Raw genomic sequence first — 25554 nt, 5'->3', positions numbered from 1 at the left:
ATGGAAATGGATTGATTTCATTCGATACCTCAATTCGTTTCAATTTCAAATCAAAAACATTGCAATTGGATTCATTGACTTGGACGACAGGGCTCAAATTTAATGTAAGAACGCACAGAACAACACTCAATATTTAGGACCATTATCTCTTTGCACAGACCATTTAGAAAGTGGTCATTTGGGGCACTTTCCTAACTTTCCCCACTTTCCCCAATCGGTTATTCCGCTGACCCTCGATCCAGCTCACCCATTTCGATTCGAAGCCAAGTATGCTAATAAAAAGTAAGCAAGACAAAGCTAACATAAAAGGAGGTGCACATGGTATGCTGAAAGCCAATAAATATGCAAAGATATCGAAATAGCCCTCAAAGGGGGCGGATACAGATGGTTGGGCGTGGCCCTCTTACCTGTGCAGGATATAGCTCATACATATCCCATATGGTTACGCATTTTTCGATGCGAATATATTTGCGAATGTGTCTATGTATGTGGATACATATACATATAGTATTTGTATTTGCCTTAAATCACTCATACGCAACGTTTTGCATTTTGAATAATTTATTATTCTGTTGCAAAAACGTTTTTCCATTGCCTGCCAGCTGGCTGCGAAGATGGAAATTTATATAGTATATATATATATAGATATATATATAGCAAAAGAAAGGAGAAACGAGGTGAGCGATTGCAAGTCGCATGAATTTTTCATAGAGACACGCAGAATATTACTCATACGACTCATCGGTCACCCAAATTGTCTTTGTCTTTTGCGGCGCAGGCCCATACAAAGTTTCCAGCGAAATATAAATATGAAAATTTCACGGAAATTAGCATAAGAAGGCCATCAATGGCACATCGCTCAACGGGCTGGCTGAAAATTTATGGTTAACCAGAATAGCAGGATGCCGGGATTGTTTGATTTGCCGCGGGTTCTGCTAATGACACTCGCAGGACACGTTCCAGGATGCGCTGGCAACAGCTTTTCATAAACCGCAAGTGTCCGATCCTAACGAGCTAAACGGTGGGCGGGTTCTCCGACTGTTCCACACTGTTTCAGGTGATTGGAAGGGGGCGGGCGGTTCTTTCCGGCAGGTGGTTGTTATCCCCTTGTTGTTTGCCCTTCCCCCTTTCGTTGACTTGTTTTCCGGCTTCAATTGCCGGGGGCGTCGAAAATTCGTAAGCGAAATTGAATGAAATTGCCCGGGCAACAACAACAGCAAGATGAAATAATAATAATAAGCTGGGGACCACTGCCCTTGCCCCATCATCCCTTTCCGACACCATCCACGTGTCTTGGAACCTGGCACGTAACGCAATTTCGCTTATTTTATTTTTTTGTTTAAGCTGCGGGGCAGGGAAATTGTATTTAAATGCCGGAATGGCCGCGCCTCAACCTTTGACCCGGCACATTAGCGGGGTGAAAGTGCCTACGGCAGAAATGGGATATACAGGATACATATACTCGCAAGGTGAAGCAATCACCGGGCACATAAATCAGAAACCATTGACGAAGATAAACGATTCGGATGGCTGCTTTGGATATACTACTATATGTGTATCTGCATACATATGTCACCTGGCAACCCTGGCAAAAAAAAGAGAGCCCAGCTCACACCCGAATCTAATTGCCGCAGCCGGAGCAATTTGTTATATTTTATTGGGTTTATTGTTTGCCGCTCTTTCTCGAGAAAAATACATTAGGAATACATTGAACATTTGCATATTCATTAGTTGTTTTATTTGTCTTGCTGTGCAATAGGCTCAGTATCATCGAGCTAGAGAAAAGCACAAGTTAAATCATAATTAAACATATATTAGCTGCACAAATGCTGTTGTTTATTGTTGGCTTAGTTGAAGTTATATTGTCAAGAATAAATTGAGATTTTCCATGACTGACTTTCAGAATAAGTAACCTAGTGATTTTAATTTTATAATTTCAACTAATTGGAACAAGACACCCAACTTTCTGCTCGTGTAAAGCTTGCATTGAAGGCACAGAAATTGTTTGATGGGATAGGGTAAGCACACTTGAGATCATTAGCTGATTTTCCTTTGTACCCGCATGTGCTGAGACATTTTCCACGACATTTTCACCGCGTTGCCCCTGCCAGCTAAGTAAATGCTGGAAAATTGACAGCTGACACAAAGGCAGACAATTGTTGTTGCCGCCTGCGTTTTTCCCGACTTCTTTTCCGATTTTCCGGCTGCCATGACAGTCGCTCAGCTTTTCGACTTTCTACTTTTGACTTTCCCAGTTCAGTTCAGTTCAGTTCAGCCTTTCCCCTCAGATGGATTTTATGTCAACGCGCCCCGTGAAGCGGATAGCGAAAAATATTAAACATTTCTTTGATTGATTTGCTTTTAGCCAGCAGGGTGCCACGCCTACTTTCGCCCTCTGCCGCCCCTTATATAATGCGATGACAACACACGCATACAACAGAAGGAGAATGTGATTTCTTTCCGCTATGTAAACAGACATTTTGATATCCGATTTAGGGGCGGCGAACTACCGGGCGTGGTCACATGGGCGTGGCAATTGATGTGTTTAAAGCGAAGAAGAGCCGCCCCAAAATTTTCGCAACCCCAGAGAAGTGATTTTTTAATGAGTGCCCCAGCTTTTTTCTCAGCGAATATTAAAAATAATTTAATGAATGCACTACGAATTCTCTTTTCGGCACAAAGAGGTGGGGTGATAGTGATTTTTTGGCGGGCAGAGTGGAAAGCGGGGTCATTCGGTTGACACTTTTTAATATTTTTTCTTCGAGCAAAGCAAAAAGTTCTCCTTTATTACTCTTTAGGATTCTGTGGCTCGTCGAGCTGCTTTTAGTCCTGTACCGTTGAACAAACAGAAAGACAGTCAAGGCGAGCAAAAAGCGAGTGGGCGTGGCAATCGCACACACAAACAACACGCACACAAACATACAGCTGACTAAAAGAAAGAACGAAAAGTATAAACGCAATTTTTAAATTTTTTTCTTCGCGTGGAGAAAGGCTCTGACTTTGGCGAAAAAAATACGCCATCTTTTCTGCTCAACGTGCGATTTAGAAAGGTTCAAAAGATTAATTTCGGGCTGAAAAATAGTATGATCTTATATTATTATTTATATTAAATAACTAAAAGTACACAACTGTACATTTATTATAGCTACGAATTCATTGATTTTTTTTAAATAAATAGAATGCCCGAAAGTCACGAAAAAGGGCCATTCTGTTTTCCTGTGCCCCCAGACCTGACCTCCAGTTGGTCCTTTTTTCCCACATGTGAAAGCGAAACGAAAACGCATCAAAATCGCTGTGCCTGCCACCTCAGAGGAAGGCAGGGTAAAATTGGAGGGAGCAGGTGATGGACCCGCTGCGGTGTCCAGTCGGAAAACAAAAGGCCAAAGATTGGATATGGGGGTACCAAACGAGAAAAATGAGAAAAAAGGATCGAAGGACCCAGCGGAACAACGGAAACCAAACGGAAAAGGACGAGGCGCAGCGAAACCTCACACGCTAAATTGCATTTTCAATTGTTTCGGTGGCCAAAGGCTGAGTCCAGGGGGTTTTTGGGTTGTTGGAAAGTGGAAAGTGGAACTCGGTTGTGTTACAACTGGCAGTGACAATTTACTTGTAAAATCAACCGCAACAATTTCAATTGCAGTTGCCCAGAAATGAACGGGGCTCACTTCGCACCCACCACCCACCAAAAAGGAAACCCCGCTGCACAGTGGAATTTAAAGCCAATAAATTGGAATCACCTCATCCTAAAATTAGTACGACAAATGAAAAATAGGGAAGAAGTAATTAATATAAAATGTAATTATAAAAACATGGCTAGTTCTACGGTTTATCTAAATATTATATCCCTGACATGCTGTACCTTGAGTTTGAGAAAGGTCATTTTTTTACTGGCTCTCTGCCTGTTTGAATTGCCATATTTCCGTTCTGAAAAACCAGCTGCGCACAAAATCAATATTTTCTGTGGTTTTGGCCACTGTACCTGGCCACTGGGCTCCTCAGTCATCATGGTCACGATGTCGTTGTCGTTGTTCCTTCTGTGGCTGCGGTCATTGCTCAGGGCATTGACAATTCAATTGATGCAAATCGATGCGCATTCCACACACACACATGCACGGCACACTCGTACGTACACGCACACACCCTCACAATTACACACTAATGAACTACATGCATTGAGAATTTGGAGCACCCATTAAAGACCCCATCTTGCCCCTCCCTGCTGCTCCCCCGTGTAATTCCCCATCTGCAGCCATTGGCATTCTGCGGTGTCGAAGAAGCCCTGACTTGTGGTCGCCGCCTCTCGAAGACCACAAATGACATGCTCCTTCAGTTGGCGCCACAAATCAAACCACCCAACCACCCAGCCAACCGACACCACCCATCAAAAACCACCCACGCAAAGTTAAGTGGAGGCTTTGTTAATAAACACTCGGCAGCCGCCAAATCGCGTTTGCTAATGAATTGCAAAGGGAAATTTTAATGTCGCCCGTTTTCCCTGGCATTTTGGAATTCTGAGCCTCGCAGAAATTGGCCAACTACAAAGGATGCGTTGAAAATGTTCCGATTTCCCTTGGCAACAAGCGAGGTTTCTTAAATGATGGTGTACATATGTTAATTAGCGACAACTTCAGTTGTTTCTTAAAGAAATTTAACTTTGTGAGTTCTGCATTTTACATATTTTGTAGCGAATATGATAAAAGTATTTAACGACAATAATCGAACTTATTCCATAAATTATTTCTCCAAGAAGCTGAATAAATTATTTGAAGCGAACCTTTCTCATCGGGAGGAAGCGGAAGTATGCGCCGCATACTTGATGGCGCCATTTATTGTTTGGCATAAAAACGCGTTCGAAAATTGTTAAATCGCATGGAAAATTGTTGCCATTAAGGGACATGTGCAAGCTGCACGCCACAGGACCTCTCTGAAAATGGAACTTGTACACTCTGTGGCGGGTATAATTCATGAACTAACATCTTCTGAGTAATTAGGCGTCTGGGAGGAAATCAACTGATATCCAAGGAATGGGCGACTGGCGAGTAATAAATGGCAGGCTGCTCGCCTGGTGATTAATTACACAGTATTTAGCCAGCTCATCAGCTTCGATGACCAACGCACAAATGCATACATCACGTTGGGAGTTAGGCAGGTTATACGAGTATATGTATATACATGTGAAAATTTGGGAAGAGGAAATATCAAGTCTCCCATGAAATCGGGATTTATGCCAGTCAGGTAGCATAAACTACTTGTAAGAGTAAATATTGCTAAGTAATGGAAAGGATATATCAGCTTAATGAAGGAGTAATCGATTCAAATCTTTGTTGACTGTAATTCAAACATTTGCTAATTTTTCGCATTTCTTTAAAGTTGTACTCGTAACATCATAATTTTTGCACGAAAATATAAATTTTAACATTGACAACCAGGTAGATGAGGAAATTCATTCCAAAAAGCTATTCATTTTTAGATTCAGAGAAAAAAATTTCCAAAAATTTGATATACATTTGTATACTGTACTTTTGTATATTTTGTATTTATAAGACCAGTTTGATCATAACTTGACTAAAAATTGAAACATAGCCAAGAGAACAATATTTTGGTGCAGCTTATTATAAATGCTAATGATCCTTTTAATTTTTTGGGAGCCTAGAGTAAAATAATTTGTTGGGCATTTTTCGCATTTTTTATAAGGGGTAACATCATCAAATTTTTCAAAAAGTGCCAAAAAATTAAAATTTTAAAGTTGAAATCCAGAAAGATTATAAATTAAGTACCGAGCTCAACGATGTATGACATTCCCTTTTTGGACTATTATTTCCAATTTTATGGAGCAAAAACTGAATATTTTTATGCGGAAAATGAGAAAAAGACTTTTACCAAAATGTTGATTTCTTGGATGCCGCCTTTAATCACAACTTGGCTAAAAATAACCACACAGCTAAAAAAAAATAACATTTTTGTGCAGATAATAACCTATTTTAATGATCCCTTTGATTTTTTGGGAGCCCAGGGTAAAATAAATTTTTTGTAATTTTTCGCATTTTTTATAAGGGGTAACATCATCAAATTTTTCAAAAAATGCCAAAAAATTAAAATTTTAAAGTTGGAGTCCAGAAAGATTAGAAATTAAATACCAAGCTCAACGAGGTATGACATTCCATTTTTGGACTATTATTTCCAATTTTATGGAGCAAAAACTGAATATTTTTATGCGGAAAATGAGAAAAAGACTTTTACCAAAATGTTGATTTCTTGGATGCCGTCTTTAATCACAACTTGGCTTAAAATGACCACACAGCTAAAAGAATAACATTTTTGTGGAGACGATAACCAATTCTAATGATCCCTATGATTTTTTAGGAGACCAGGGTCAAATTAATTTGACCCTGGTCCAATTTGAAATCTTCAAATTGGTATAAGTTTATTGGCTGACTGAAATTTGAATAAAATAATTTAATCCGCTCGCAGCAACTAATCATAATGCCTCTCAGTCAGCTTTATGGTGAAAATAATACCCAGAAAGTTTTGGCAACAACTAGAGGAGAAATGAGAAACACACTTTGACAGCAGCCGAATGGCTTTTGATGTGATATCTTCCTAGGCTATATATACATATCTATACAATACTATTTCCCACCGGTGCAATCCGATAGTTTCTCAGACGAATAATTGATATCACGAGGAAAGTGTACTTAATTGGCGGTTGTTAGCAGAGAACTCGTAATTAGCTGGACGCGTTCATAACCGCCATTTGACAGAATACGCCACTCAGTCCGAGTTTTGCAACCAGGACCGCTTTTTCTACCCAAAATAGAAATAAAATAAGAGAGCTGTGAGCGAAACTCGAGCTTCAAGTCATTCATTCACTTTGTCAAACTGAAATTAAAACGGGAAGCGAGCGGCGAAAACTTTTTGTTTTTTGGTTTTTGTTTTTTTTTTTTTTTTTTTGTATTTTTTTGTTTTTGGGGCTTTTAGGTGGTGAGCAGAGGGGCAGGGCAGGGCAGGGCAGGACTCGAACTTGCTGGACTCACCACTCACCTAATAAGCCAGCGGAGCGTAAAAATTTTGAAAGTTTTATGGCCGCGCGACACTTGAGGAGGAAACTTGCTAAAAGGCGGGGGACTCGTTCGCGGCAACCACCGCATCCACGTCACTCATACGCAGCGTTGTACCAGCACCGACAAACTAAATTCAACTAAAATGAACTGAACGGAGCGAAACAGAAGAACATTCGCCACGGCTTTGTTACTCGCATTGTTTTTCCGATTTCGCTCGCCGGCTGCCAGAGTTGAAAGTTCAAAGTTTAATTTGCTAATTGTTTAACAGCTGCAACAGCAACAACAGCGCAGCAAATGCAACTGCATTTTCCAGCTGCATTTTCATAATGAAAAGCGGGCGGCGGCGGGCGTTGCGTAGCAGCTTACAACTTTTCACTCAGAGCCCGGAGGGCCAGGCTAAAATCCGCAGCCAAAAACGACAGGCGACAGCTGCCTTCTTCAGCCACGCCTCCCCCCGAAAGGGGGCGTTGCGGGTGATGGTGGAAAGAGGCGTTGGGCGGGGCGTGGCATGCTACAGCTGCAGCTGCCGCTGCAACAGCCACTGCAACAGCAGCAGCAGCAGCACTCGCCGCCCTGTCAAGCGTAACGCCTTTTGACAAGTTTGCGCTGCGAAACTTTTACTTTTTTATTCTCTCATTCCTTTTTTGGTCAAGTACTTTGAAATTATTATGCACAGCTTCCACTTGCCGCATCCCCACACTCCCAGCATTTTGGTGCGTACTCACCGTGCGATTGCCCAAATTCTTGACGCGGCAGGTCAGCTTCACCGTCTTGCCAACGAGTCCTGTGATGTTCGTGCCAATGGTCGTGTCGAAAGTGGGTCCGCCGGTTCCGGGCGTCGGCAGGTCCTGCAGGAAGTCTGTGAAGAAGCGCTTCGAGGCGCAGTCCGTGCAGCCTGAAAAATGTTGGGAAAACAGCATTTAGTAGGGTCTTACGGTAGGAAAATGGTAAGAAGGAAAAGCCTTGAAGAGAATGCTCTAATATTGGCAGATCTTATATACTGCTGTAATATATATTGCAACGATTCTTTGGAGATTGCTGTGAATTGTTTCCTGACTTAATTCAATGCCATTTATTTGTCACAATAAGCTATTTTTGAATTAAAAATGTTGAGTGGTGTGACCAAAGTTCGGTGCACCTTTTAGTCATTTTTCACATAAAAACCAGGGGTTTTACTTTCCATAATGGCGAGGCTTTACAGACTTTCAAAAGATTGATAATGAAAATGGTAGTATAACAGTAGAGTAACACTCTTTACTGCTGTTTTGTTTTGCAGGGATCCACTTACTTACTTTCCGACTAACTGCTCCACAATTAACTACTAAACCAGCCATGGTCTTGAGTTACATAATAATAGTAGTTACGACCTGCTAAATCACCTGACAGCCCTGACAGGCTTATGTCCAAAATTACAAGGCGAGTCACTCCCCCCATATACGATTTCTCCCCCCCAAAAATCCCAGCCTTCTAATGACTCCAAATGACAGGTGGGCGTGGCTGTGGAAGGGGTGGAAAATGGCTTTGTTATCGGATTTTATTCGTTTCCCAAGTTTTTTGCACCAGGGCGCACCTGTATATTTTTCTGAGAAATGCATTCGTGTTGCTGTCGTGTCTCAGGTAATAATTTAAAAATTAGTACATTCGAGGCCCCCTGGCCGAACCCCGTGAGCTCTCCTTCCTTCACCCCATTTCTTGTACTCCAAAAAAAACAGCCAGGGGGGCATTGAAAAATGCACTTAACAAGTGTTGTAAGTGCTCCACATATCAATACGTGTGTGTATATATGTGTGTGGGAGTGTTTGATGGTCTGCGTGCTTCGCTGTAGGTGGCGATATGAATGTGGGTGTGGGTGTGTAATGCCTAGCCAGGGCCATTTGTTGACAGCGTCATGTGGCGTTAATTGCCACTTTACAACGAGTGGCAATTTGGAGCCGATCGAAAGCCGGCTACCCTGCTCTACACACTCCCAACTTCCAAACACACTCACACACACTCAAGCAGGACTCTGCAGGACCTACACACATGTATATATGATATATGTATAAATATACACAAAAGAAATAACATATATGGACACGCCGAAAAAAGCAATCGATGCCTTTATTTTCATATTAATTTCTCAAAATCTATTGTGTATATAAATTGAAATAACGAATATAGAATTCATGTTAGACGCACTAGTCCGAAAATGGATGTTATTGACTTTCCCAATCTGAAAATCTTTTGCATTGTCAGCCTTTTAAAACACAACACACGTATCATTGGTTTTATTCTATAAATATATCAAATTATAAACTAAACTAAATTATTTCTTTCTGTGCAACTCCAATAAGTACACATACAAGCTGGCTACATTCCACAGCTGTTGCCTCTCCGCTCTCGTGAATTTTCCCACAGCTTTTCCCTTCAAGGCAAGTGCAACAAAGAAGGAAAGGACGAAAAAAAAGAGTGAAAGGGATGAGAGAATGGTGGGGAAGAGCAAACAACAGCGAAAGGCGAAAATTACTTAATGAAAATGGCTCCGAAAGGCAATTAATTAAATGATAAACGCCCATATTATATGCCCAGTAGCTTGTTTGTTGTTCTGTAAGCAGTTTATGTAACATGCTGTACTCCTTGGTGCGAATATTCGCTGGCTTGGTGGACTTGGGTGCGGGGAATTGGTAACTGGTGTCTCCACCGATAAATGCCCCCAAGTAGCAAATTGGGGCTGGCCAGATACAGATAAGTTTCACAGTTTCAGCTGGAAGCCACACAACCACACATTCAAACCGACTCCCCCATCCATGGACAAATAGCTGGCGCACATCCTGCCAACTGGACGTCTCCGAAACGCCACCGTGCCACTTTCAATGTGCTGCCAACAGCCAGGAATCAGCAACCTGAAACCCAAGACCCGAACTCCGAAATCAGACACCTGCAACCAGCTATGTGCACTGTGCAACCTGCGACTTGCAACAGACATGACTGCGCACTGGCTGTCGGCAGATTAGCTTGAATCGGGAGCAGTGAAATGCTCCCAAGAAATGCGCAAAGGAGGTGAAATGATATCGCGAGCACTAAAAAAGTTTCAAGCCAATTGCCAGACGGATTAATCTGTATGAATAAAACCCGGGACTTCTAAGTTATAACTCGTAGGAAAGTGAAAAAATCTGCATTATAAAAGCATTTTATTAAAATATTTCATTAGCGGTATTTAGTAGTTATTTGAAAGTAAGTTATTTGAAATCGTAATAAAAACTGGCACATACACTTTTCTAAGCACTCAAATCAAACAATTGCATTTAAAACTAAAAACCCCAAGCTTAGTGAAAACGAGGGAAACAAAAACGGAAACGGAAGCGAAACGGAACGGAACGAAACGAAGCGGAGGAAAATGGCCGCCCCCAAAATGGCAGGGACATTTGCTAAGTGTTAAGTGCCATTTTTGGCATCCATGATTCGTGAGCCGGTGGCACTTTTCTATTTTGAAGCGTAGGTGTTGCAGGTGCGAGAACATTTTTGCGCCACGATTACACCGACGATTATGCTGATGAGCAGGGGTGTGTGGTGCTTGCTTTGGGTGGCTCGTGGCTGACTTGTGGATGGGGTAGGCTGCCCAAGGCCCTTGGTGGCTGCCAGCCAATTAAAGGCGAAGCGTCAGTCCTCCGGGGTGACACACTCGCACACCCAGCCCCCTGATCCTGGCTGCCCTTGGCTGTCGCCAGCTGATTTATGGCCACCATTCACATGCACGTCTCCACCGCGCACTCACACTCACACTTAACACTCACACTCTGCGTGGAACACTCACACCCTCAGAGATATAACCCAACAGCAGTGATGTGAAGTATCTTCCAGTATTTAGCATATTTCTTTACATAGGCTTATTAGTTTATTTTAAAAATATTTTATATATGAAATTTTAGAAATAGGATCTAATTATAAAATAAAGTATTTAACGTATTTGAATATAATTGAATCACTTTCACAAATAATATTGCTTGCTTGCTGCCAGTGTGTGGGTATCCCAAAGTGCCGCACACATTTTTTCACACCCAGCTTGGTATTCTTTTGGCACAGCGTTGCTTACTTAGGTAAAAAGTGAGAGGACACAGCTCATTCTCATTCCCGCCCTCGTGACACGTCCTCGTTTTGGGTTTACAGCTTTGCCAGAAAGAATTATGTTATGCAAACACAAACACTTGCACACATGGCCCTCTTATCCTGGCTGCTGTTATTTGTTCAGCGTTTTATGCACTCGCTGCGCCGCCTCAAACTCAAACTCACGCTCCTCCGCTGCTCCGCTCCTGCGTAATTGAAGCTCATAATTTTTTTATTAAACACACATATTCAGACGGGGGCGAAAGGACACGGGGCGCCCAGCAATCACATGTCCTTTGTCTTTTGCATTTTTATGATTTTTTTACACACCATACCGACATATACCCGACATACCCATCCCCTGTGCCAACATTCTGGTATCCAACGACTTGTCCCGCTGTGCGTGATAATGTTTTGAGCATGCCATTCAAGGAGCAGAACAGCCGAGGCATCGTTAAGTTGTCAATTGCCAGGATAACAAAAGTGAAGGCGGTGGACAGGGACACGGACAGGGACGAGGATGAGGCCAAGGAGCTGGAGTCGGAGCCGCAGTCGGAGCAACTGCCTTAATGCCCGCTGACATTTGAGCAACTTGATTAAGCCCCCACTTGCCTGGGCATATGAATTTTTCTAACATTCCATTGTAGAATTTCCGATAGCCGAGGGCTCTTCAAATGGGACGCCACGAGTAATGGGTATAAAAATATGCTTTATATATTCAATTCATATTTTTGACTCTTGTTTATGTTTTATTAAAACTACAATCATGTTTTTACCGGTTTGATTTCAATTCGGTTAAAAACCTGCCGAATGGAATTGTAATTTGCACAGAATACTTAAAAATATCTGTCATATAAAACATTATGAATTGCTGCAAAAAATTTATTTCAAAAGTCCATAATTTTGAGAAACACGAATAAATGCAAAACGAATTAATAATAATAATATGCAATATGATTTAAGAAAAAATCGCCATACTGCCCCAACTTAATCCAATGTCATGGAAATATTTAAGCCCAAATGCGCAAAAAAGTCAACTGCAGCAAAGATCAGCACTTATTCGCCCGTCAAACTCCCGATGGATGAGCCGAAAAAATATGGTTTCCAGCAAAAAACTTTGCCTCATCTGCATATGAAAAAGTGCAAAATTCGTCGATTACTTATAGTACCTATATCAGATTTATATATCAAATTAATAATTGTAATTTCTTTATTTACGCAGCCCGCGGTATATTTCGGTTTGCAAAAAAATCTTGCGATGCGGCGCAAAAAACGGTGGCAAATATATGGCACATACTATAGATGGTATAATAAATTTGTGCAATTTTTTATTGAACGCTCTGGCGGAGCCATAAAAATGTGCGATTGAAGCATCAACTATGGACTTAATGCCCAAACACATTGTAGGCCCTCAATCGATGATTGTCTGCCGGCACTCAGCCCGCAGCCCTCAGCTCCCAGCTCGCAACTCCCAACTCTCAACCCTTTTGCAATTCTAGGCCGATTGCATATGTATACACCTTTGCTCTGTTTTTTTTTCGCTTTTACCTCCGCTTTTTTTCTGCCAAGCTCAATTTAACGGGCATTTTTATGTTACCGCCGTGCGATTTGAGCGCTCTTCCCCCATTCCCCCTATCTCATTCATTTTTATTCCCATACCTGTTGCTGTCCGCCGTTGGAAAACTGCGAAACTGGGACATGGCAAATCCACTCCCAGTCTCAGCTCAAAAAACAAAAAAAAAGCAGAAAAAAGCATGCTGCCGAAATGCGAGAACCGAAAAAGGCTGGCTCTGTGGTCCAGTGAACGCCGAGTTTTGCCGGCTCGGCCATTGCTTTTAACATTTATCATACGCAGTGTGGGCCGGCCTAAGTGTGCACTTAAGCGCTGCCAGCGTAGGCGGATGCTCGACTAAAGGGGGCGTGGCTGGAGGGGAGGTCATGTGGCATGCCAATTTTATGGTTTATAAAGCAAATAAAATAATTTATTAGCATACGGGGAGTGCTACGTGCGGCTGCACCGGTCGTCGGGATTACCAAAAGCACAGGACACAGAACACAGAACACGGAGCAGAACTTTGGCGTGGAGTTTGAGTTTCCACGAAAAGTCAGCGACTAAGCCAAGTCGACGACGCATCAAGTGCAGTGCGTTCGTGACTGTGGCAACTCTGGCGGGCATTTCCGGCCACTTCGAGAGGCATGTGGCATGTGGCATGTGGCGTATGGCGTATGGCATATATGTATGTGCCTGTGTGTGCGTATATATGCCAAACTGCCAAAAACTGCTACTACTCCGTGTCCGTGGGGACACTTTAATTGAGTTGGCAGCGAAACGAAAGCGTTTGCTCGCCAAAAAAGAAAAAAAAATAAGAATAAGCCGAAACAGGCAGATGAAAAAAACTAACACTGGGGCCGTAGTGAAATTTTTCCACCAGCAGCAAACAAACAAAGGCTGGGAAAATGCCGAAGATCTGGCGGGAAGGGAAAACCGTGTGGGGCACTCGATGCGAGCGCAATCTTTCCGTCATGCGTCATAAGTCCCGTCGCCCTGTGCGCCAAGAAGTATGCAAATAAAATTGTCAACGGGGCTAAGCATCTGCCGGCGGCTCCTTTTCGTCCTTTTCAGCTGCTTCCTCTGCCGCATCGCCTGTGCCTCCTCGTCGAGGATGTCTCTTCCTTATCGCAGCCAAAACCCTTGACGTCTATGTCGCGCCGCCTTAAATGTCTGCCCATCGAGATACAGTAGATCCGCGGCTTTTCCCGCTCTTTCATTTCCGATATGTGAGTTGCTGGCAGACAGGAAAATATATTTTTTAAATCGAGGTTCGCTCATAGAAATTGCAAGACTGACAATAAAGTTTTGCCAGGGAACCGTAATATTTATTAAATGTATTAAATGAGCAATACAAATATTTTTAGGATATTAGAATTATTTTGAGAATAACATGGATACTTTAAATAATATAAATATACACAAATTTCCTATTATATCTTCATTTTCCTCAGTGCACCTGAGGCACACATGAGTCAAGGCCTTGCCACATAATTCGGAAAAAGGAGCAGCAGCAGGAGCAATTCGAAAAGTGGAAAGCTCAAGGAGTCGGGCCAGCTGATAGGCATTTATGTAAAAGTTAATAGCATGATATGCTGATAAAATGCACAAAAACGAGCGCCCAAAGTAGCAAGGAGATGAAATATATATCTATGCCAAAATGTGACTGCAAAAAACTTGTACGGAAACTTTTTAATGCTGAGCTTTAGCTTTTCCTTTGTATGCGAGAAAAGTGTGGGCGTTTGGGGTGTTGGGGGCGTGGTCCCAAAGATTAGCATTCAAATGTTAGAGGAAGCAGCCGCTTTGCCTTGGCAATTGAAAGTTTGTCTTTGATTGAAATAGTTTTGGCAAAAAAAAAAAAAAAAAATAATAGTAAATTGGTACAGATAAATCAGATTTGAGCAAATCAGCTCGAAGGTGCACAACAAGGGGGTCATAAGTTGACCAATTTAGTGCTCGAATGCAGCTAGAAATGGTCACTCAAAATTTTAATTCAATTAAATTGTGAAATTATGCAACATTTTTTCAAAGCTCTCAACTTGTGAACACACGAAGAACGAGTATGTGTGTGTTTTGCCAGCAAATTCCCATTTAATATTGGCTAAAAGAAAGTTGGTCAGTCTAGCGTGCCGACGGGGAAGATTATTTTAGGGTTTCTTATGCAAATTTAAGCCCCCCTCTATATGAAAACCACACTCACACCCGAAAAAATGCTCAAATCCATACTGCTGGCAAGCAATTTGCTGCCCCTTTTTGCCCTTTGCATAGATTTTCAATTTTTGCCGGGCATTTCCGCTTCTGTAGCTGCCTCTCAGCCGTTTTATAATTCACTAACTTGGCAATTTTCTTCAGCCACCAACACCAATACCATCGTAAAACCTCCACCTCCAAACCTCCACCACCATCAAATATTCGCAGTCAAGTCCAGCAGTCCATAATGCTTTTTCGGTTGGTCAGAAATTGAACTCATTTGCATATAAGCGTGTAATATATTGTTGACCCGGTCTGAGAGGCTGTCGCCTAATGGCCCTGGCAGCCCATCAACCCATGACATTTATCAAAAAAAAAAAGAAAGCAAGCAAAAAGTGTGTATATGTGTGTGTAGAAAAAGTGGCCAACGGTCCGAACAAGAAACTAGCCAAAAGTCGCAGTTCGCCGTTAACTTTTTGCGAAAATCGAGTGAGAATGCCACCCCCTCAATATCCTTTCAATGTGCTTCCCCTGCCCGTTTTTTCCCCGCGCCAACTGCCATTTGAATGTCAAATGAGTTTTGTGCCAAGTTCAGCAATTTTACATTTTCAATTGGCTCCTTTTCATAATTTCCGGGTCATTTTATTTTTGTTGGGGGCGAACAGCAAGATATTACCAAAATTGGCCATCAAAGTAAAAAAAAAACGAAGTTACGTTTGGGAAAACGAATATTAAATTAAATATAATACGAATTTATGATGGATTTTAATGTTGTAAACATGCGTTTTTCCAATTAAACACAACCTCAAGTATATAAATAATTTATTTTTAATCTTCAAAAGCATTCATTAAAGTATTTTACACTAAAGCATGACCATTTTCAGTATGAATCACATTGGTTCATTTTGAATATGTTATTTGAAGAGTAATGACTGACACCCCCCGTTTGCATTCCTTTAACCATTCCAGCAGTTTGTCTGCCTCAATTTTTCATTTCCTTCCCGACACACACATAACTCACAGTTTTCATGACTTTTGCCGACAGAAACAAACGATTCTTTGACTTGTTTTCAATGTTTTCGAAAAGTCCCATCAGCCGCAGCAGCAGCAGCAGCAAAAGCAGAAAAATGATGTATGGCCACGGCAGCAACAATATCGGTTGAACAACAACCAGGAATGGGAAGAACTATAATTGCAGTGTGGCAACAATGATGATGATGGAAATTGGAGCAAAGTCAGCGGCAACTCTGGATATTTAGCTACATAGAAGTGTTCAAAGTTTGTGGAACAAGAGGAACAGAAGTGGCAACAACATTGAAAACAGCTGCAGCAGCAGCAGCACGCAACATGCAACATGCAACATGGCACACGAGTGGCATGGAGTCTATGTGGCAAATGAATCGACCCTTCTGCTGCCCATTTTATGGCCGCCTCGAGGACATCCTGTCAGCAGCAGGACAAGCTCCGGGATCTCCTGATCCCTGACTAATGGACACGCCCACAACGCATGCGCAACAAGCTAATCATGACGCCGTTATTCAGAACTCAAGTGGCTGGTAGCCATGGTGGACATCGGATGCAGCAGAGGATTCTCTGGCAGGATTCTCGAGACTCGGGATTTACGCTTCCTGATGCCCGATTGCAGTACGCCAAAGTTGTGGGACGATTTGCTGCCACCCGATGCGCGTTGCGCCTGCCTGATTTTCAATTTCAATTTGGACGATAAATGGGCACGGCTGGCTGCCTGAGCTCTCCACTGCATCCTCCCACTCTCTCTCTCTCACTTTCGGTGTCCTGTCCTGACAGCCCCTGAAATTCCACCCGCACTCCTCGACGGACGAAAAACCCTATCCCAGCTCGTTTATCATGGACGCATATTGCTGACCGCAGCATGCAGCTAAATTTATGCTTAGACTGCCCACCCGCTGTCCACCCACTCGTGCACCACCACCCACTCATGCACCACCACCCACCGAGGCACTACACTGTGTTAAAATTTGATTTCTTTCTGAACTCTTCATAGGCATGGGTATCTCAAATCGATGATCAACCACGCGAAATTATAGGCAAAGTAGACCAGAGGAAGTTCTAAAGGGTTGGAATCAATTCATTGCGTTGCATTTATCCAAAATAAGTTGGGAAAAAACAGAGAAAATTCAAGGCCAAAATTAAATACCAGATTCATGCCAGCAAGCAACTCCTCGAGCTTAGAAAATATGATGAACTTCAAATTCTTCGTGTAATTGATGGCTGAAAATTTAGTACCTAGTGCAGTACACGGTTTTCTTTTTCGGATACTTTAGGGTATTACAGCTTCTTTATGGCCAACTTGAAAATTCCGCTCTTTTCGACATTTTATCGCTTTTTTTTTGCGAGTTCTTGTCCCGGCATGTCATGTCAGCGTTGTCATTGTTGTCAGTGTCATCACAGCAGCTGGAGCTCTGGCTGGCAGGCAACACCCCACAGGACCTCCTGTTCCTGCTCCTGCTCCTGCTCCTCGCCCTCGTCCTTTTTCCTGGCGGTGGCTCTGTGGTCGCCGTTTGCCATTCGCCATTCGGCCATCGTCGTCATCGTCGTTCTGCTTGTCATTAGACTTATGTCATTGTTCAGCCAAGTGCGCCGGCGACGACGACGACAGACACAGAAGCAACATCAGCAGCAGCAGCAGCAACAGCAGCAACAGCAACAGCAGCAACAGCAAAATCAGCGATGTTGCTGCAACTATTGTGCTATATTTGCTGCACTTACACTCAAATATACGTATAAGCATACAAAAAATCCAAACAAATTTATAGAACTTAATTTTATATTTATTACCTTATATTTAGTAATTTTATAAACATTTTCTGATTTAATACTACACCATGTAATGAAAAAACTATATTTATGGCACTTGTAACAAAATGAGTATATGAGACATTTTTCTTCGAGTGTTTTCTGCAACATGTGCAGCTTGCCACGCCCCACGCTGCGTGAAAGGGGCGGCAATGGATGTGTATGTGTCGCTTTGCGTTCGCATTTTACGTGCGCGCATCTAAACTGACATTCCAATTATTCTTATCGCATCAGAGGAACATGGCCCATGGCCCACGGAACCCCACCATCTAAACCAAGACCAAACCCAGCCCGGTTATAAATGGCCCGACGTCTTTTCAGTTCCACCAAGTCACTCATTCGAAGAGTCAGTAAGTCATTCATTCAGTCAGTCAGTCAGTCAGCCAGCCAGCCAGCCAGTCAGTTAGTTAGTCATTCGGTTAGTCAGTCAGTCGAGTTGAGAGTTCATTTCGCGGCGTTTTGATGGCATTTTTCATATTTCACCCATATATCCCATATAATGGCCGTTCTCGAAACTATTTAACTTGCGGTTGGCCAGTGCGGCGAGATGAGATTGTAATGTTGATAGGATTGCGGCGCTGCGGAGGTGGGAATGGCGGAGGTCCTGCCCTGATTTATGTCACTCGAGGAGTCTCCTCCAGATTCCGACAAGGGTTATGATGAGCGGCCTAGTTGGTGGTTGGTGGAGGGGGGAAAATACTCGAACTTCTGGGACTTCTTGCTGGCATTCGAGGACTTACGACACTTGGAAATCACTGGCAATTTATGATGGCCTCAGTTGAGAGCTATTTGTTGGCGCTTTAAACTGCATTAGCGTCACCAGGTTGGTATAAACATTTTATTGCCACTTTAATGGCACCAGTTTTATTTCATTTACGAAATGTTTACTTTGCTTTCTAGTACCGATGTACTCATAACTAAGAGCTTATTATTTTGTGCTGCTAATAATAAGTAAATACTTTTCGAATGAAAGTAGCGCAGAAGTTTTATTTCTTTGACAAAAGTTACACAAAAACAATAAAATGCAGCAACTTTCAGATAGTTTCCGTTTGTTTCACTATAATTTCATTTAGCTATAATTGTCGGCATGATCTACCTGTTGACTTGGTCTTATTTTATGAAATGCACGATATTCCTGCTTTTTATTAACGGGGTCACCAAAGCGATGACCCAATTCGTTTAATCTGAAAGCGTGGAGACCTCACGAACGAACTTTAATTGGTATTCAATTTACGTTTGCCATGCAACCACTACGATTACATTAGGTTACGGCTTTTGTGTCCTTCCGAAATGCCTCACAAAATTATTGATTACTTTCCATTTAGCGCTTGTCATTAGGCTCCTCGTATTTGCCTCACAAAAAAGTACGACCTTTGATCTTTTTTCAAAAGGGGGAAAAACAGAATAGAATTCCCCAAAAAGAACCAAATTAACTCGACACGGAAGTGGAAAGGCACGAACATCCAGCTAAGTCTGACTTTAATCAGACCAACAATTTCTTCTGCGTTGACATTTTATTGATTGCCATTCTCCAACTCGAACATTAATTTCATCAAGGCGAAGGTGCTGGCTACCTCGAAAATTAAAAATACTAGAGAGTCAAATGTATCGTAGTTTCAACTGTTACACAAATTTTATTTAGATTTAAGGAGGCAGGATAACTGGGATGTAATTCTAATATAAGTGCAATCAATCGCAATCGAACTACTCATATTTTAACGAGCATTCTGAATACTTGTGCAAAAAACCGGGAATATGGCCTGTTGGCAATCCGAATCCCCTTCTTCTCCTGCAAATGTCGTCAGCTGAATGCTTTTCTGCTCAATTTGCAATTTGCGATGCGCTCAAATGCTGCTGCCTTTATTTTATCTCCATTTCTATTTGGAGTCCTGCTGCGATTCCTGCTTCGTGCCACGCCCACAATAATCAAAGCACGCTTACAGCTTGTTATTTTAAATTTCAGTTTATAAAATAGATGGCGGAGTTCATGATTTAAAACAATTTCTGCACGGGATGCTGCTGATGAAGCTGCAGTCGCGGATGCCCGAGCCAAACGAAATTGTTTTTACGTGCCGCGCATGCAAACGAGATTTTCCGTTCGAAGGAGGGGGCGTGGCATCTGCCGTCTGCGGCTCGAAAGCGCCCTACCAAAAACCCCTTACCCCCCGCCAATGAAACAGGTGTCCTTTTGCTCATTGCCCTGCGCCAAGAATTACCATCTCAATATATATTCAAGAGCCTACAAATGGGCGGTGGAATATAGAAATACTTGAACTCACCTGCCAGCAGACACAAAATGCCCAGAAAAATGATCCAATGTGTTGACATCGTGATGTTTGGTCACCTTATGTATGGCCAAGTCTGTTTGTGAGGAACGTGATTCGGTTTATGGTAGCTGAAAATTAAAGAAATATATATTAAATACATGTACAAGCAACTATTCATATTGATAGGATCAAGAGATAATATTCTTCCTATTTAAGCTTAGCTTTAAATTTAAAATAAACAATGCAAATTAGATTTCACCATGGCATTTCCTATTCTTACAACCAAATTAGACGACCAACGAACCCATTTCTTGGCATTTTGGACAAATGAGCCCAGCGGCGGAGTGCAATTAAAAGCAAATCATGAACTACACCAACGGCCGAAAGTTCATAACCAGTTGAGACAGCAAAAACGGCAATATCCTGCAGTTGGCAAACAAACAAACTGACAAATGGACGAACAAGCAAACAAACAAAACCGGAAAACCGCAGACAAAAGTGTTGTTGCCCCGGAACTGCAAAACCGAAGCGCAACATAAAAATCCACTAAGGCAAATTGGTTTTGTTAACCAGCACAATGGACACATTAACATCGCCCAGGACACACGGCAGCGCAGATATCCTGCAGCTCCGGGCTCTGTATGTGTGTGTGTGTAGATGCAAAGGATGTGTCGACAACAACAACAGCAGCAGCAGCAACAACAAGGGCATGCGACAATTAAAATTTTTGCGATTCTGTCGCAGCTCCCTGAATAATTTTGCCCACTTCACAAATGGAAGCGCAATGCGCGCAATTGTTTTTATTAAAATATAGTACATGCAGTTGACGAAAAATAGTCAAGCTTCTAAAAAAAAGTAATGATTCAAAACTAAGAACTTGAGTCTTCATTAAAATATATTATGAACGATTAGTACATGAAAATCAGTTCGGAAATACTTTAAGCAATAATTATTGCTATTCTATAGTTATAATTCAAATGTAAAAAATTGTAATAATGTAATGAATATATAGTTTGGTATATTATATCACTCCGTTTTTTCTAAGTGCAGCGAAGCTAGAGCAGCAGGGGAATTTTGGTGCTTTCGTTAACAAAAAATTATGAACTCCATCTTGCTCGGGGAGCATTGGCACATTTTAGAAAGTTTTTTGCTCATTACACGGCTTGATTTCATTTAGCCGGTCGGTCGACTGTCGAGCGGTCGAAAGGGGGAAGCCCCGTAAATTAGATGAGATAATAAGCCGGGTCAGTCGCTGCAGCTGGGAAGCCACTGTGCAGTTGTGTTGGCTCAAAGGATGCAGCTGTGGAGCTGCAGGTCCCGGCGTGTCCTGGCTGCCTGCATCGTTGGTCATCTTAATTAGGCGCAAAAAGGCAAGCTGCGAAATGCAAATGCAAAAGGGTTCACGAACCAAAAGGGCCACCAACCAGCACAGTCAAGGACCAAAACGGTGGAGCCGAGCGAGTCCTGTCAAAGGCAAACATTTCGGGTCAAATCAAAGCGCAGAGCATCGCTAGAAGGGTATGATCTCTATAAGCAGCAGATCGTACATTCAGATACATATCTGGATACATAAATAAGACATTAACTAATTTGCATCGTTTTGGATACAACTGTGATGCTAATTGCCCAATATTAACATTTCGCTTGTTCATTCATACGCAATTCATTGAACGCAAACTAGAAAAGTTTTTGAATTGCAAGATTGTGTTAATCCTGCACTTCAGGAGGTCCTGGACGGCTTAGAAGCCATCGCCAAACACGTCGACGCAGATGAACAAAGTTTGGTAAACAAAAATATTGGCAGAAAGTGCTACAAATCGAAGCTCTTTCTCTCGAATTAGGGTAATCATCCATCGAAACATATTTTTTTAACATTAGTGAGGCAATAATTAACTAGCGTTTACCTTGAATTTTTCGAAATATTTTTTAAACCCTACAAATCCTAATAAAACTAGCTGGATCTGAATTTCTTTGCAGCTCACGACAATTAGTCAGTAGCCATGTAGGTCCAATTTCCACAGGGAACCATCTGTCCCAATTCAAATGTAAATCCAAATCCAGAGAATTTTCCTGCTTGGCCACTCAAGAATTTGTACGCCCTTTGTACCTCGATCGTTTTGGAGTTTCCCAGCTGATTTGACCGACAATATTAATGATTGTTACACTCTCTTTTTACCTGACTTCTTGGCACTTTGATAACCATTTGAAGAACACCTAAGACTTGAGCCACCATATTATTCTTTAATTTAATTGGCACGGCGAACACAGTGTTTGAGTTCGTAAGAAATTACAAAGAAGTGGTCATAAGTCATCAGGAGATTGGCATTAAGTAGCGGAGCTTTTCATCGTTTTCCCTTCGGACATTTCTGACTAAGCTGTATTTATGGGCGATCCAAGGGCGCAGAACCCCTTGTCAGAGTTATGTTAATACCATTTCGCATGCAAAAGATAAAGGCGAAAGAAAAAGGTTGGGGAACGCGGATTGCTTCCATTTAATCAAAGTTAATTGAGAGCGTTTGGCAATTGGCGTTAACTTTACCGCTTTGACAGGCGAATAGAAATCGGGCGGGGGGACGGGGTGAAAGTGGCTAAAAGGAGCTGAAGAACAGGGGAATATGTACGTACATATATAGGGATGGTCATCCCCAAACGACTGACCACAGGATTTTTCACGCGAATCGACCCTGCACTGAGTGAATTCCTTTTTTCTTATATATATTTTTGTTTTTTTGGTGGAGTAAAACTTTTCAACGTTTTCCCTTTGTGACCCCTCACTTTTTTGGGGCGAGAACATTGAAATTAGATTAAAATGTTGAGGCAAATACAAAATGGCTGCCACTTTAAGGTGTGGGAGTCAATTCGAATTTCATTAAAACAATATCAGGCGAAATGCTGTGCTTTGCTCCTCGTTTTTTCCATACCTTCTCCGTAATATTTTTTTTTCTTTATTTGCGAGTGAGAAAAGTTGGCCACGAATTTGAAAGTTCGATTAGGGGTAAGGGTTAGCCACTCGTGGAATTGGTCGAAATATATACATTTTGAGGGATTACCGTGGGCCGATGGCATTCCTCGCCGCACGCCAAATAATTGTACTTTGTTCTCGCCTCACTCGGAAAAAATTGAAATAAAGTCGCTTCAATTATTATGTAAATTTCAATTAGCATTTTAGTTATATTAATGTCCATAAAACACTTTTTTCTTATATGTTTCAGCTCATTAAAACATTTAAAAGCATTAATGGGAAAGGAATTTATTTGCAATACATTTAACTGACATTTATCATTAACTTTAGATTGCTACATAGTTTTAGACACCTTTTTTAATTAATAAATTCAATTGTTATCAGAAGTGAAGGGAATATTTACTAATATATGTTCAAAGCCCTTTGGTTATTTATTCGTTTTAATTCATAATTCATTCATAAATATAGCTCCTAAAATGAGATCCATATTAGTTAAAACTACTCGCTACTCGCATTTTCGCTCAGTGCACATACTCGCCACTCTTTGTATTTACACAGTTCGTGTGAATGAACTTGGCTGCCTGGCTGACTGTACCGGAGTCCCCCTCGTCCCGCACCACCACTTTTCCACGGGGCTTGGCTTTGGCCGGCGCCATTTATCATGCGAATCCCAGGAGAGTGCTCAAAGCAATGAAATTAAAAGCTGAATTGTTATTTTTGCCCGCTTTTGCCTTTTTGCCGTATTTTCTTTTTTTTTTCTCAAGTCCAAAGCAGCGAAGGACGAGAAGAAAGCGCCTGGAGCCAGAACTGGAGCCGGAGCCCTTTGGCCGGACTGCAATGATTGGCATTTATGGGCGCCCATTTCAGTACGCCAGGAGCGGTTGCATTCCACGCGGGTGGGGCAACCGCGTGAGTTATGGGAAAAAGGGGCATCATACTTGGGGCTCTCGTCACCGCCTAATTGGCTTTTAATTTTGTGTGTGGGCGCATTACTTTTCATTACGATTAGAGGCATTAATTAAATTCCTCTCGCTGGCAAATGGCAAATAAAATTCGAAATGGCAGGGTGAATTTTACAAGCCAAATTTGACATTTTAATGCTTTGCGACATGTGCGCGCGCATAAATAGCTTCTGGCAAAGTATTAATTCCCCCCTTTTGCCAAAAGGATTACACAAGCGGCACACCCACGCGTCTTTCGAGAAAATTGCGGGCTATAAATATCGAGTTACATTTTTGTGGCCCTCCTTAAATTCTTTTCCCCACTCATATTCCGCTGATATCTCGGCGTCTGTGTGTATGATATTAAGAAAACATTAAAATCACATTTTTATTAGATTACGAGGCCATCAGATGGGGTGGGGGACTCTCCAAATCAGTTGGAGATGAAAGATCGCCAACTCCACGCGTCGATGGTTGCACTTTTGCCGGCGATACAATTAGACAATCAATCAGGAGAGCCCCAGCCAATTGGAGCGCAACGAGGCGTATACGTAACACGCCACTCGAGTTCCCGGGAAAACTGCTAGCTAGCACTCACACACTCATGGCCAGATAGAGGAAAAGTTTTCCCCATTTCCACGGCCGGATAAGTGAACAAAACTTAATTGAAATCAATACAAAATGCAATTTAATTCGCCCTTCTGCAGGTCACAAAAACCCATGCCACGCACACACAGACACTTTTGCCCGCTAGCATAGTTTTGCACATGCATTGCATACTTTGAGGCGCCGTTAGTTTATGATTATTCGAGGGGGGGGTAGTGGGTTAAATGGCGGGGCCAAGGATGTGAAAGGATGGCCCCGGTGCTCGAGGAAGTTGTAAAGTGGGTTACAGCCAGAAAAAGCTGAGCAAAATAAAAACTCTGGATATGGCAGCAATGCAGCGAAAGCGTTGAGTTTAAGGATGGCAGTATGCTCATTGCCTCAAGAAGGATAAGAGCTTTATTATCTCCTTGCTGGCACTTTGCGATGCCTTGGCAAGGGAATACAGATCGCTATTCCGGCAGAAAGTGTCTTGATCCATGCTACATAAGGCATAGAGTCAATTAAATATTTTAAATACGATATTGGCTGACATACTTAAACAAAAATTGCATTTTTTCAACAATATTGAGCATAAGATGGGCTTAGCTTGCAAGTTACTTATGTCTGCAGCCACAAGTAACTTCAAGTAAATCCTTATGTCCCATTTAATTGTAGTCCTTGTTACTATCTAGTATCCTTTTACAGTTGTCTGCATCGGGGGGTATGTAAGTCAAGTGCTTGTCGTTAAGCTGAATTTGATTGTTTCTGTTGCTCGGGGAGCTCGCTTGGCCAACTGAAGGCGAAATCACGTTGAAAACCCAGGTGTTTTCGGGGATGGTGCGGTAAATGTAATGCAAGCAACTTTCTTATTCTTCGCCTTTTGTTTTTACTTACTGTTGACCGGGACAAATATACAAAAAACAAAAAAAAAAAAGTGGGGAAAAAAATAATAGAGAAACCAAGTACACGCGACGCCTTTTGTGTGTTGAGTTTTCTTCTGCCAATTGCATGTGCGAGGAAAATGGAAAAGCGTTCACGGCGTTCAGGGGGCGGTGGCGGAGCTGGGGGCGTGGCATGT

General features: G+C 42.1%; 1 protein-coding gene across 4 annotated transcripts in view; it reads right to left on the bottom strand.

Moving 5' to 3' along the window:
- The window catches only part of LOC6725945 (zwei Ig domain protein zig-8), a 139072-nt gene that overhangs the window by 29352 nt on the left and 84166 nt on the right, over positions 1 to 25554 (bottom strand). For all 4 annotated transcript variants that reach the window (XM_016173900.3, XM_016173902.3, XM_016173901.3 and 1 more), the window contains 2 exons: positions 20001 to 20116; positions 7790 to 7959 (listed from right to left, as the gene is read on the bottom strand). In XM_016173900.3, coding sequence (XP_016039295.1) covers positions 7790 to 7959; positions 20001 to 20049 — 219 coding nt within the window. In that variant the 5' untranslated portion in view covers positions 20050 to 20116. The remainder of the gene's footprint in view (positions 1 to 7789; positions 7960 to 20000; positions 20117 to 25554) is intronic.

The sequence above is a fragment of the Drosophila simulans genome, chromosome X (genome assembly GCF_016746395.2).
Source record: "Drosophila simulans strain w501 chromosome X, Prin_Dsim_3.1, whole genome shotgun sequence".
Taxonomy (NCBI): domain Eukaryota; kingdom Metazoa; phylum Arthropoda; class Insecta; order Diptera; family Drosophilidae; genus Drosophila; species Drosophila simulans.
Note: the sequence above shows the minus strand (reverse complement) of the source record. Positions and strands in the feature narration are given on the sequence as shown.